At 40.7% G+C, this 12,165-nt stretch overlaps 1 protein-coding gene across 1 annotated transcript in view; it reads right to left on the bottom strand.

Moving 5' to 3' along the window:
- Positions 1-6,096: 6,096 nt before the first annotated feature.
- ACTR3 (actin related protein 3) overlaps positions 6,097-12,165 on the bottom strand; it is a 32,701-nt gene continuing 26,632 nt past the window's right edge. The window contains exons 8-12 of the mRNA XM_072874315.1: positions 11,340-11,513; positions 10,459-10,551; positions 9,855-9,980; positions 7,789-7,872; positions 6,097-7,382 (exon numbers count right to left, since the gene is read on the bottom strand). Of these exons, the coding sequence (XP_072730416.1) occupies positions 7,287-7,382; positions 7,789-7,872; positions 9,855-9,980; positions 10,459-10,551; positions 11,340-11,513 (573 nt within the window). The 3' untranslated portion in view covers positions 6,097-7,286. The remainder of the gene's footprint in view (positions 7,383-7,788; positions 7,873-9,854; positions 9,981-10,458; positions 10,552-11,339; positions 11,514-12,165) is intronic.

The raw sequence follows: 12,165 nt of genomic DNA, 5'->3' as shown, positions 1-12,165 counted from the left end.
TTTGTTATTTTTTGTTTTGGAGAAAAAAATAACATTTGTTATTTATGGTTGCATGGAGAAAACAATAAAAACAAACCAAAACTAATCACCACCCTGCCAGATAGAGCGTTTCAGGGGTTTTCATCTCAAGCCAGAGCCGCTGCTGACAGACCCCTTGCCGTGCCGTGGGCAGCAATGCCCGGCCTCAGGGCTCTGCCACAAGGGAGGGATGGGGAGACCTCTGGTACACCTGCCCGGATACACAAAGCTGGACACCTGAACACATTTTTGTCTTCCCAGCTCAAGCCAATTTAGAAACTCCTCCTCCCCTGGGCACTGAGCACAGCTCAGCAAATACATCATCTTCAGAAGAGCCAGACTGTCTTCACCTTGAATCACTAAACTTTAGACATCAGTATATCAAAAATTCCTCTCCTAAGACACGATACCTCTATGCTGCTGCAGAGTATTGAGCCCACGTCTACAGGATTTCCATCTGAAAGAAGGTCAGGAGGATGTCTTATTTTAATCTGACCTCCGTGCTTATTTAGACCTTGAAGCTACCTATGCTTGGAACCTTTCAACAAGTAAAACGACTAAACCGTCGCAACAGCGAACAGCGCAGACATGCCAAGGGTTCAGCAAAGCCTCCATCAGAGGCTGGCAGGACCTGCTAAAACACCAGTTTCCAGCAGCGCTCTACAGGAGAGAGAGGCAGCATCCAGCGTATGCAACCCAGAGAGGGTGAGGTTAGCCGGCAGGGCGCAGGAGCAGGGTCCAGCTGTGCAAGCAGGAGAGCTACGTGAGGCTCTGCAGCTCAGGAAGGGGGGCTGAGCCCGGGGTACCAGCAGCAGACACAGGCAGAGCTGGAGAGCTGCTCCCACCGTCCGTGTGTTTCATGCCTTGACAGAGGAGCGACTGCAGCGGTGAATGGAGCAGCTGTGGGTTGTTACTGCTCTTGCACTCCTGAGTTCTTAGATGCTGTCCCAGAGGGGAATTTGGATCCCCAAGGACCTGCCCAGGTTCATCCGTCCCCGTCAGCAGTGCCAGGCCGAGGCCCCCAAAGGCAGCAAGCGGAGCAGGGAGGTGCCTGCCCCAGCCAGCTGGGGAAAGGCAGAAGCAGCAGCTGGTCCCCCAGTTCAGCAGTGAAAAGGGATTAATCACCCAGTTCAAAACCAAGGGAGATGCAAGCCTGTGCTCTGAATCAGGAGGTGTAAGCTTTCTCCCAGGATTAGTCACCAAACAACAGGACTAGGGAGAAAACTTATCATATAGCATAGTAGCCAGGGCATTTAGCTGGGAAGGAGAGATGCATTTAAGCCCCTGCTCTAGTTAATATTCATTTATAAAAATTGGAACTGCAATAAGTTGTTAAAGATTTGTCCTGGGTGTCCACGAAGCAAGGTGTCTTCTGGGCTTTGAAGAAGTGAAAATGGCTTCTTCTGTGCTGGTCTCTTTCAAATGATACACCCTGCCTGGCTTTTCTTTTAATTCATGAAAAGAAGGGGGAGAAAAAAAAAAACAACACACACAAAAAAACCTCCACAACCTTGATTTTTTCTTTTCTCAACCATATCAGTGTTACATGTTCTATATCAAGCACTACATCTTCGGTGCCTGTAAACTCATTGCTGTTGTATTCTCTGGGCATCTCTCCGGCATTAAATGCATTTACACTAAAAACCCTGCAAGTTTGGGGAAAAAAAACTGCAGCCACTCTGCACATTACTCTGAATCAGAGCAGATGATGTGGCTTTCCAAACCACTGTGGCAAAACAGAAAACCCAGGATACATCTTGAACCTTCATCCAAAACATTATTCACAAGTCTCCCTCTTGTCCTGCTTCAGGAAAGATGCAGAAAGGCATTTGCCAGTTGGAGTAACACCACTTACGGAAGACATTTATGAGTAATGCACACTACAGTTACCAGAAAATTTATACAATCTATGTAATACAGGAAAAAGCAGCTGGGGTAGCAAGGGCAGAACACCAGAAATTGCCATGTCTGCTGGTACGGGGATTCACATCTGAGCAGCACGCCCAAACACACAGGGCATCGCCTCTTGTGCAAGTGAGGCACAGCCACAGCTAGCACAGGTCAGGCCATGCCTTCCCTTTGGTAATCAAGTTTTTGATAAAAATTTTCAGAGATGAAAGGGACATCTGCAATATCCACATAGCACAGAGCTGCCCAGCTCCTGTTTAAAACATGAAGGCTTATACTAAAACAGGGAGGGTGGCTGGCACTCGGAGCCGATTGTTCAGGCTTTGTTCAATAACTAAATCAGAAATGAAATCTGGACTACAGAACTGCTACCCTACGTCATTTGCTACTTCGGGGGGGGGGGGGGGAAGGAATCAACTAAGTAATGATAACAACTAACGTATTTCTCTTAATTTTACTGCCACAGAAGTTGAGAAAAAAGTTTTCGCCCTGCCCAAGTGACCACACAGTTATAAGGCAGTAAGCTGTAACAGTACTATCCCGCCAGCTGGCAGCAGCACACAGCTCAGCACGCCCAGCAGTTGCCTGTGGTCAGCTTTGCAAGTAATAACTCATTCATCCCAACAATACCTTAATGCTTGGTCACAAGTGTTTTCACAAAATGAAGAGATGAGCCTAAACTGACTTGGCAGTGGCCTTTGATTGATTCTAAGTTCAGCTGTATGAAACACAAGCTTCTAACCACACAGAGCCAGTTAAACCTGGAGTCCCGCTTTGTCTAGTGGAATAAATCAAACTCCTGGAGACCAGTGTGCAAGTTTTCAGTGCTCCTTACAATTTTCTGTGCAGAAACAGCACTGCTCCAGGTCACTGTCCAGTCGCCAGCACAATACAAATCTCCTTTATGCTGCTCTAACATCAGTCCCATTAAATCCTCCATTACACAATAAGCATAGTGTCTTTGCAGTACGTTTGATGATTAAGACGACCGACCAACATGGGGGGTTTGCCACCTCACGTTTCTACACGTGCATTTTGGATGCTTCGTGCCGGACCAGCTCAGTCGCCCGGCGTGTCCCACGGCCACAGCTCTGCCCCGGCTGCACCCAGCTCAGCGCTGGGAGGGGAAGGGACTTACAGCTGGGCACTGCATCCGTCCCCGGCCAGGTTATCCACATGCACTTTACCAAAGAAACGTGGAGAGATTAGGGAAAGGATTTTGTGTATTCTTGGGATGTTAATTACCAACACAACAGGATTTTGAAACTGAGAGAAAAGAAAAAGCTAAATTTGTATGCAGGTACAAATTGTAATTGCCTTCTTTATGTAATCTCCCCAATAATGAGACTTAGGAGAAGAAAAAATATCATTAAATTCTAACCTTCTCCCCCCCCCTTTTTTTTTTAATACTTGCCTTTGCAATTAACATTTTGGACACTTTAAACCCAACCCAGCACAGAACAACAATGGGAGATACAAGTTTAAAGAAAGCAGAGTGTTTTTCTGAAATTGCCTTTTATTCACCCTGTATGGTGTCTGTTTTACGTGATCCCTGGGATGAACCTACCCACAGGCTGCTCAGCCCCTCCATCGCCTCACCAGCAACGGCAGCTCAGATTCAGATCCGGTGTTACAGGAGCAGAACACCGATGTAAACCATTCCCAAAGAGTTATTCCCAGCATACGAGACTGTAATTGAGTGTTGTATCTGGGGTGTTTAAGTATTGACAACTCTCTGTTCAGTCCAAGTCATTAATGGGAGCTGCTCATAGATCTTTAGTTCCCTAACGCACCAGAAATCAGCCGTGGCTGTATAGCTTCTCTGAAATTATCTCTGCAATATATTAAAAAAACCACTAAAAAACAACCCAAAAAAACCCCACATTGCAAAAAACTCCCACTTATTTCATTCTATGAGAAGCTTAACATCATTTTAAATTACAGCTACAAGAAAATGAGTGTTGTGTGAGGGTATAGGTACTTTCCTCTCCTTTCTCTTCTACACAAATGACTAATAGAAGTTTAAAGCAACTTTCCTGGAGCCACGGGAAGATGAACACATATTGGAACAAACAAGTATAATGAAAGACTAAGGTCCTACATCCCTGATTTTGTAATTAACATGCAGGTAGCTAGATAAAATTGTACACGTCTCGCCTGAGCAAGTCAGGCAACGTATGGGCTGCTCAGCAGCACTTAAGGCACACATACACCTCCTCTTCCGAGAGCTGAGGCCCATTAGCGACAGTGAGGCAACGCTGAGACAACACCGCTTCTCTCTGGAGCATGAGATTTCTAGTTGTGCACACGGGATCGAGAGTTTGGTGCAGGAGGTGCCTAAAACCACACTGTCCTAGGCTGCTTAGCTATTCGTATTCTGTTTTGGCAGCAGGTATCCCTCAGCCTAGGAGAAAAACCTCCTGGCCTTACTCCTGAACATACCGAATTAATGATGAAACCCTGGTAGTACCTGCGCTTCCCCCACTGAACACAGCCGGAATGCAACACCCATCCTATTTTACACTCGGCAGCAACTCCTGCTCTCAGCCTGACAGCTTTCACACTCAAATGTCAACTCCTCCTCCCACCAGAGAGCTCATGTACGAGCTGGCCTGCTTCCTTGGCATACAAGCCATTTGCTAATCCCGTTACAACTGAGCCAGATCCACAGCCCAGCTCTAGAGGGCTCCCCACCACCAGGCAGTGCCTATTTCTGTAGAATACCAACCTACACCAGGCAGTGCCTACTTCTGTAAAATGCCAACCTGACAGACCCGCCTGAAGCAGCAAGTCCCTTGGACACCATCCCCGCCCAGTGCAGCCCGGTTCTTCCTGTTCCCACCTCCCCTCTCCTGCAAGAGCCCAGCTGCTGAAACACAGGACACGAGAACCGCCTGTCTCCCTTTGTCACCCACCATACCCAAAACCAGCCAAATTCTGACTATCTGGCTGTCACCTCTCTCTAATCCAGACAGCTCCTTGCAGAGCACATCCACCCAGCACCCAAGCCCTGGGCATCTCAATAACTTACAGCCTGTAAAGGATCTGTACAAAACCAGATTTGCTGAAGACAGCCTCTCTCGCACTGCCTCTCAGAGCCTCCCCAAATCGTCCGTGACCACTCACTCAGCTCCTGCACCCCAACTCCCATCCCTTGGGCTCCTTCCACATCAACTGAATTCCGCTGGTGCCTTTTCACTGGCTGCCCCAGCAACAGAGGCCTGAACGTGACGGCGAAAGGAAATGGGGCAAAACCATGTCCGATCAGTGTTCCACAAGATCCACAAACCAGAGCTGTAATTACATCTCGGACTAGCTGCAGCACAACTTTCAGCTAACATACACCAAGCCTGTCCTTCAGCTAAGAGCTTATCTCCATACCCATACATTCTGTGCATCTTTGCACATAATCCTAGAGATACACATATAGCTGCGTGAGACAGGAACCGGCATTCACTCCCTTTCTTTACATTTCCTCACTACACTATGTATCTATGTATCAGAAATTGAGTTTTTCAAGTGAATTTTTAAGACTCTACTTTCTAGAGGGGAAAACACACAACCTTGCCTTATCCTCAGGCCATTACAGTGTATCAGGAAATCCAGTCACTAGAGCACGACAGAACCAGTTGCAGAACCAGAGGACTGTTGGAAAAGCACAGCTTAAATTAACTTCTTTATTTTACACATATTTGCCTATCGGTCTTTCTTACCACATGAATCAGTCAGCAGTTATGACTCAAAAAGTCACTATTCGAAAAACTCTCAAATATTGTATTACTGACAGGGAGATGTTAATAATATAGTTTTGTAATACAATTATTTAACATTTTCTTGTTTGCACCAAGGTTCTATTTGATTCAAGCATGTGAAGTTTTATAATGCTTGCTGTAAAAATACTTTCCCATATTTATCCTCATTTTGGAGTCTCATTTATCATGCTTTGAAGCAACTAGAAGCTCTGGCAATTGATAAGCTTCTCTGAAAAAAATGTGAGGAATCTTTACAACTCAGGAAAAACCAAGACATCTCCCTCTTGTGGTCTTCTATGTAAACAACCTTAACTACATTTGTGAATTCAGAAGTGACTAAAGAGGAGTTTTCTTTCATCAAATATTAACAGAAATTGTAAGTAATTCCAGTAAATATATGAAGCGTTCTTCCTAGAAAGAATGAGAAAGAGATCGTTTTCACTTTATTTTTATCTACATGGTATTTTCTTGCAGAAAAACCACAGAGATTTAAAACGCAGTGCTGTCTGCTGTATACCACCACTTGAAAGAAAGTGTCGGGGGGGGGGGGGAAGTTACAGAACAAAGTAGATGAACAAACCTAACAATGGAGGTGGTGTTAGGTTTATATAGATAAGTGCTATCTAGATGAACATATAAACTGCAGTTCTAAAATGCTCACACTTCAGTTTACACAATGCACATAATGATCTCTACCTTACAGGCCAATCTTACTCTTCAAAAACCATAGCGGATATGTAGGAACCCATGCTCACAACTTCCCATGTAATGAGATTAACAAGTCTGACACAAACATAAAAAGAAATTTTGTGCCTTTATTGGAATGGTGTTAGGCTTTAAATACACCAATTTTGATAACCTGATTATTTGGTTTTAATTAGAAATGACACTACAGAACTGCAATACTGGTCCAACAGTCTTGTCTTTACTTTTTTTTGTGGTTTTTTTTTTTTTAAAGCAAGAGATAGTATGAAAATGCACCAAGTAATCAGAAAGCACTAGCAGGCATCGGTTAATCCAAGATACTAGCTTCTTAGTTCCAAAAGCACTCGCATTGTATGGAACCCAGGATTTAGACGGGTCATGATTTGCAAGAACTAGTTGCATGAGTCATGACTTTTTTTTAATTTACTTTCAAGTTGGTCACTGGTAAATTTTTTTCCTCAAATATTACAGTTTCTTTAATTCATATTTTTCCTCAAAGTATAAAAAAGTATGAAATATAAACAAGCTCCTGCATTGCACCCATGAAAGGGTACAATGGAAGCATTAGAGAGCTGACTATCTACACACTGTCAAATCCCATCAAATCTTGGATAATTCATTAATATACAAAATATCAGGGCACAGAAAGAACTAAAATCCACTTTTTTTGTTTTGTTACGCACAGGTTCAAATAATCAATCTAAAGAAAAAACGTGATCATTTTGGCTTTCCACTACATCCGCATGTTGAGACGCTTATTAAAATAATCCTGCTTAATTGCGTTTGGTCTTTTTCTTATTGTCAAGTCATGTTTGTTATCTTAATACCAGCCATCAGACAGACAAGTAATCAGAAAGACTCCTCCTCCCCACCTCCCTATCCCTGACCCCTCCAAGGTCAGCTTTAAGACATGACTCCAAACACAGGGTTGTGACGACAGATGCTAGGACCAATCTCTTCATAATCTTTTTTGGTATGGCATACTTGGTAGAATTCAGGCTGTAAAGGGAAGGAGAAAAAGAATTAGTCAATGGTATGTATAGCTTATCTGAACAGTATTAACATTTATGTAGCAAACGGAAAAAAACAAATACAGATAACTTGGAAGTCCTGAAATTAACATTACATCACGCACGGCTAAACATCAATGCAAACAACCTATTTTGCCACAAAACTAAAATGCACTGTTTAACAACTCACACAAAGCTGTAATTGAGCTTTCATTTGCTCTTGCAAATCTTTAAAGTCTAATGCAAAAGCTTCAAAGGGGACAGGGAGGGTATATTTGCTACCTGAGGCCTATCAGAAATCCCCCAACTACATTAACAGAAAGTGAAGGAGAGATGAGAACTCCAAAAGCATATCCAGAATGACTGAAACATGCTCAGTTTTATAGCTAACTTACTGTGGAAGCCAACATTGATCCTCCAAACCAAACAGCATATCTTTGCATATGGTGTGTAATGACTTGTACATCAATGGGCTTAGGCTATAAAAGAAAAAAAAAAAAGAATACATTAAAAGTAACTTTTGCTGGTGAAAATTGGATCTTAAGAGGTGTATATTCCAAGCTTTCTTTTCACAAATTGGTATTTTATGAAATGCTAGGTATGCAAATTTACAATTATAGCATTAGATTTTCTCTTGTACAACCCAGACTAAGAAATAGCTCTTGCTTATAAATCTCTAGTTGCCTACTTTATCAGACATTAAGAGATACTTGCATTCACACCAATTTTCTCCCAAGAACTCCAATACAGTGTTCCTCTCCGATTACCCACATTCTATTTTCTGCTGAATTTCTTGAGGGACTGTTTATTTATGCAGTTGTAAGAACAGATCGATACTACTTACCCCTTTCAAAGAAACACTTCAGAAAGTTAATTTTTAAGTTTCATGTAATTATTTTAACAAAGCATCAGTTGCAGATTGATTGAAAGTTTAACTAGGACCAATACAGTCACAGTCATGCTTTTCAAAACTACAACACTCATTCCAGTTAGCCCCTTTCCCTCCATATCCACACAAACCTTCATTCTTTACTTGTGCTTATCAAAAACAGCAGTGTACATAACAGTTTCAGAAATAAGTAATTTGTTAGTTCCAATACGACCTGCTGAAAAATCTGAACAATTTTAAACAGTAACTAAAAATGATTTGTAACAGATTAGCAAAATCCAAGCCAGTGACTACTTGCAATGCCTAGTACTCTGAAGAAGGAAGAATTGCATCAGATTATCCTCCTAAGTGGTAAAAGTCTAGTAAGGAGAACTAAGAATAAACAGGTTACTTGAACCAGAGAACTGTATATAATTGAAATTTCAGAGTTGTCTACATGGCATATTATGAAGCTATACTGGGGGTTTTAAGGATTGTCTGAGCTCATCTAGCTAGAATACTACTAAAAAAATAAATGAGGAAAATCACTTCAATCTTGCCTTAAAAGGAAAAACCACAAAATTATTTTTATCTCTGCTGGTATCTTTTATGTGTGCAGTGTCAACAGAAAAAATGCAAAGGTTAGATCAGAGATCAAAAGTGGAAAGAACATAAAATAAGGATCATGCAGTTTAGTGAAAACATGCAGTCATTTCATAGGATCATAGGATAATATAGGTGGGAAGGGACCTCAGAATGTCTCTAGTTCAGCCTCCTGCTCAAAGCAGAGTCAGCTACAAGGTCAGAGGAAGTTATTGAGAGTTTTATCCAGCTGAATCTCAAAAACCTCAAAGGATGGAGACTGTACAGCCTCTCTGGGCAGCCTGTTCCAATGCCTGATTATCCCCACGATGAAAAAGTTTTTCCTTTTATCCAAGTTGAACCTCTTTTGTTTCAATTTATAACTGTTGTGTCTCATGCGCCCACCACTCAGCACTGTCAAGGGCCTGGTCCCACTTTCTCGATCATCTTCCCACCTATACCACTGGGCTGCTATTAGGACTCCCAAAGTCTTCTCTTCTCTAAACAAGCTAGCTCCCTCAGCCTTTCTTCACAGGACAAGTGCTCCCGTCCTCTGACTACCCTGGTGGCTCGACAATGACCTTGCTCCATCTCTCTTATTATCTTGAAATTCAAAAGACTGAGGACGATGATTTGCAACTAATCAATAAGCACTAAGCACAGAAAAAAGCTGGGGAGTGACCAACTGCTTTTACATAACAGGCGTAAGTCCCATCCTTTCATTAGGTGAGACTGATTCAGTTCTATAATAATGGACAGGCAGCACAAGTGCATACCAGGGAAGATAGTACTATAGCTTCCTACAATGAAAGGATTATATAAGTATTTTCCAATACCAGCCTACAATTCTCTACAATATAAAAATCTCTGAAACGCTTCTATAAGAACTTTTAATGAAAACAAAGACATTTCAACAAACAAGAATGTCATTGCAATATGTTATTTTCGCATTTTCCAGGTAACAAGGGAGAGAAAGATACTTGGTTAAATGCATTAGCTGCAAGAACTAACCTTCAGTCTGCCACCACTAAGTTCTTCACTAAGTTTCAGTCTGGCATCAACAGTCCTTTTCAAGTCTCGCTGTAAACGGCGACCAAAGTCCCTGAACATGGTTGAGCCTCCAGAGAGGACAATATTCTGTTTAGAGTAACAAAAATTATTAACTGCTTCTGAAAATGTAAGTCTCCAACTTTACGCAGTCCTTAAATTCTAAATATAGTTTTTAAAATTACAGTTAACAGGTATGCTTTAAGGTTTAAATTATCTAACACTTAAGCATGACAGAATACGAATTCACAAAGAGGTTGTCACATTAAAATTGGCCATGCTTTAAAATCCATTTATATCTTAGTACATCTCACTTCTTTCGCTCAGATTTATGTTTCCCTTATTTCTTTTTCTTTTAAATAAGAGTTTGAGTAATGGAATATCACATTCTGAAAAAAAGTGTAAGTGAAAAACATAAAGCCTTCTGCATATTGGACTCGTTTCTAGAAAAATGGTTAATTTTGTTGTTGGTTTTTATTTTTTTAAATAAGAGTTTCAAATACGTATTTCAATATAAAGCACAATCCTTCTAAAATAAGTATTAAAAAAATTAATTATAGCTACTGACCTTATACAGAGGACGTCTAACATCAATGGGACAATTCTGAATAACTTCATCTACTACTTCTGAGATTGGTTGTGTAAAGTCAGGATTAGCAAACTACAATCAAGAATAAAAACAGAGGAGCCAACGTGTAGGATCACATATTGCAAAGGAAAGGGGGTAAAGAGAAAAAGGGAAGAGAAAGAACCATCCTGTTATACTAGAGATGTCATAAAAACTAATAATGGAAATAGTTATGTTAGCTATTTTTGCTGCCATTTATAAAAGGTCTGAAAGAATAATAAACCTAAAGTACCTATTTTGCCAGTTATTCTCTTAGATAGTTTTTGTTAACCATAACAGGTGAAAAAATGCATGACCGTCTCAAATGCTGAGCACCGGAGCAAAAGAGCATAACATGAAAAAAGCTGCAACAGGAGAATGTAGAGAGGGATTCAGGGGGGAAAGAAAATAAGAGGCTTTATTCCCATTTAATTTTTCCCAGCACTGGAAGAGGAGAGACTGAGAGTATGAAGGCAAGAGGACAGAATATTTAGAAACTTGACTTTTCAACAGACAGGTAAGAAAACAGGGTACAATGTGGTGAGACCTGGCAATTCTATTAAAAATTGCAGGAAGAAAATACGGGTTTAGTAACCCATTTACTTTCAAAGTTTCAAATATGTTTTGCTCTGTTTAGATATCAACCTGGATTTGCATAAAGATTACTAGCAATCAAGAATCAAAACCACGTTGACTTACAATAATAACCGATATCTATTTACAAATAAGGAGAAATGTAAGTCGGGATAACCGCTTCTTTAAAAGTTTGCAAATATTGTTTATAATGCTATAATCTAAAGTGCACCTAAAACAAAAAGCGTAGACAATTCAAATGAACATACCTCAGGATGGAAGAAAATCTCTGGCCCCAGGAATCTCTCGTAGCCAACATCAATGGTAAATTCTTTCTTTGAGATAGCATTAATTCCAGTATACTGTTTAATCCACTTTGTACCATCTGTGTCATACTTGTTAAATTCTTTTACTAAGTCAGGGCAAACATAACTAAAGCGTTCCTGAAAATTGAATAGGTAGAGTTACAAGTATCTACTTAAGTACAGCAGAGAAGATGGTATGAACTTTAAAAAAGTGTAGTAATTTAAACCTTTAAGAATAAGAGTTTTAAATTGGTAGATACAGAATAGGCCTCAAAAATGGCTGAACTGACATTTACTGTATACAGTTAGATAATGGCTCTGCTACTACAAACCATTTCTGTGGGGCACTGAAAACAGTGCACCTTGCTGAGCTAAATTACTTTTCATCTATTTTTCCTCTCAACTTCTACAACGGTGAGAAATGAGTTGTAAAGTGTATTGAAGAATTGCCACAGAAACAGGTTTAAGTGTACTTTAAGCTGAACATCTTTCAGAATAGCTTTGTACCACCAAAATAGAACGTATCAACAGTCAGAAAGAATAAAAGAGTAATTAGAGCTCTTTACATTACACATCCCACCAAGAACATTTCCTACTGACTATTACAATAATAATAATAATAATAAGGGAGGGGAGTAGAAAGGGGAGGCTACAAGTGAAGAGTGAAATTCTAGGCCAAAGTGAGTACAACCCAACAGCATACCTAAGGTATTTCATGGTATTGTATTAGAGATTTTTGTATTATTTAGAAACAGAGCACCATTACTTGGAAGGACAATAATTTTAATAT

Source organism: Ciconia boyciana, chromosome 10, assembly GCF_034638445.1.
Source record: "Ciconia boyciana chromosome 10, ASM3463844v1, whole genome shotgun sequence".
In the NCBI taxonomy this organism is placed as follows: Eukaryota; Metazoa; Chordata; class Aves; order Ciconiiformes; family Ciconiidae; genus Ciconia; species Ciconia boyciana.
Note: the sequence above shows the minus strand (reverse complement) of the source record. Positions and strands in the feature narration are given on the sequence as shown.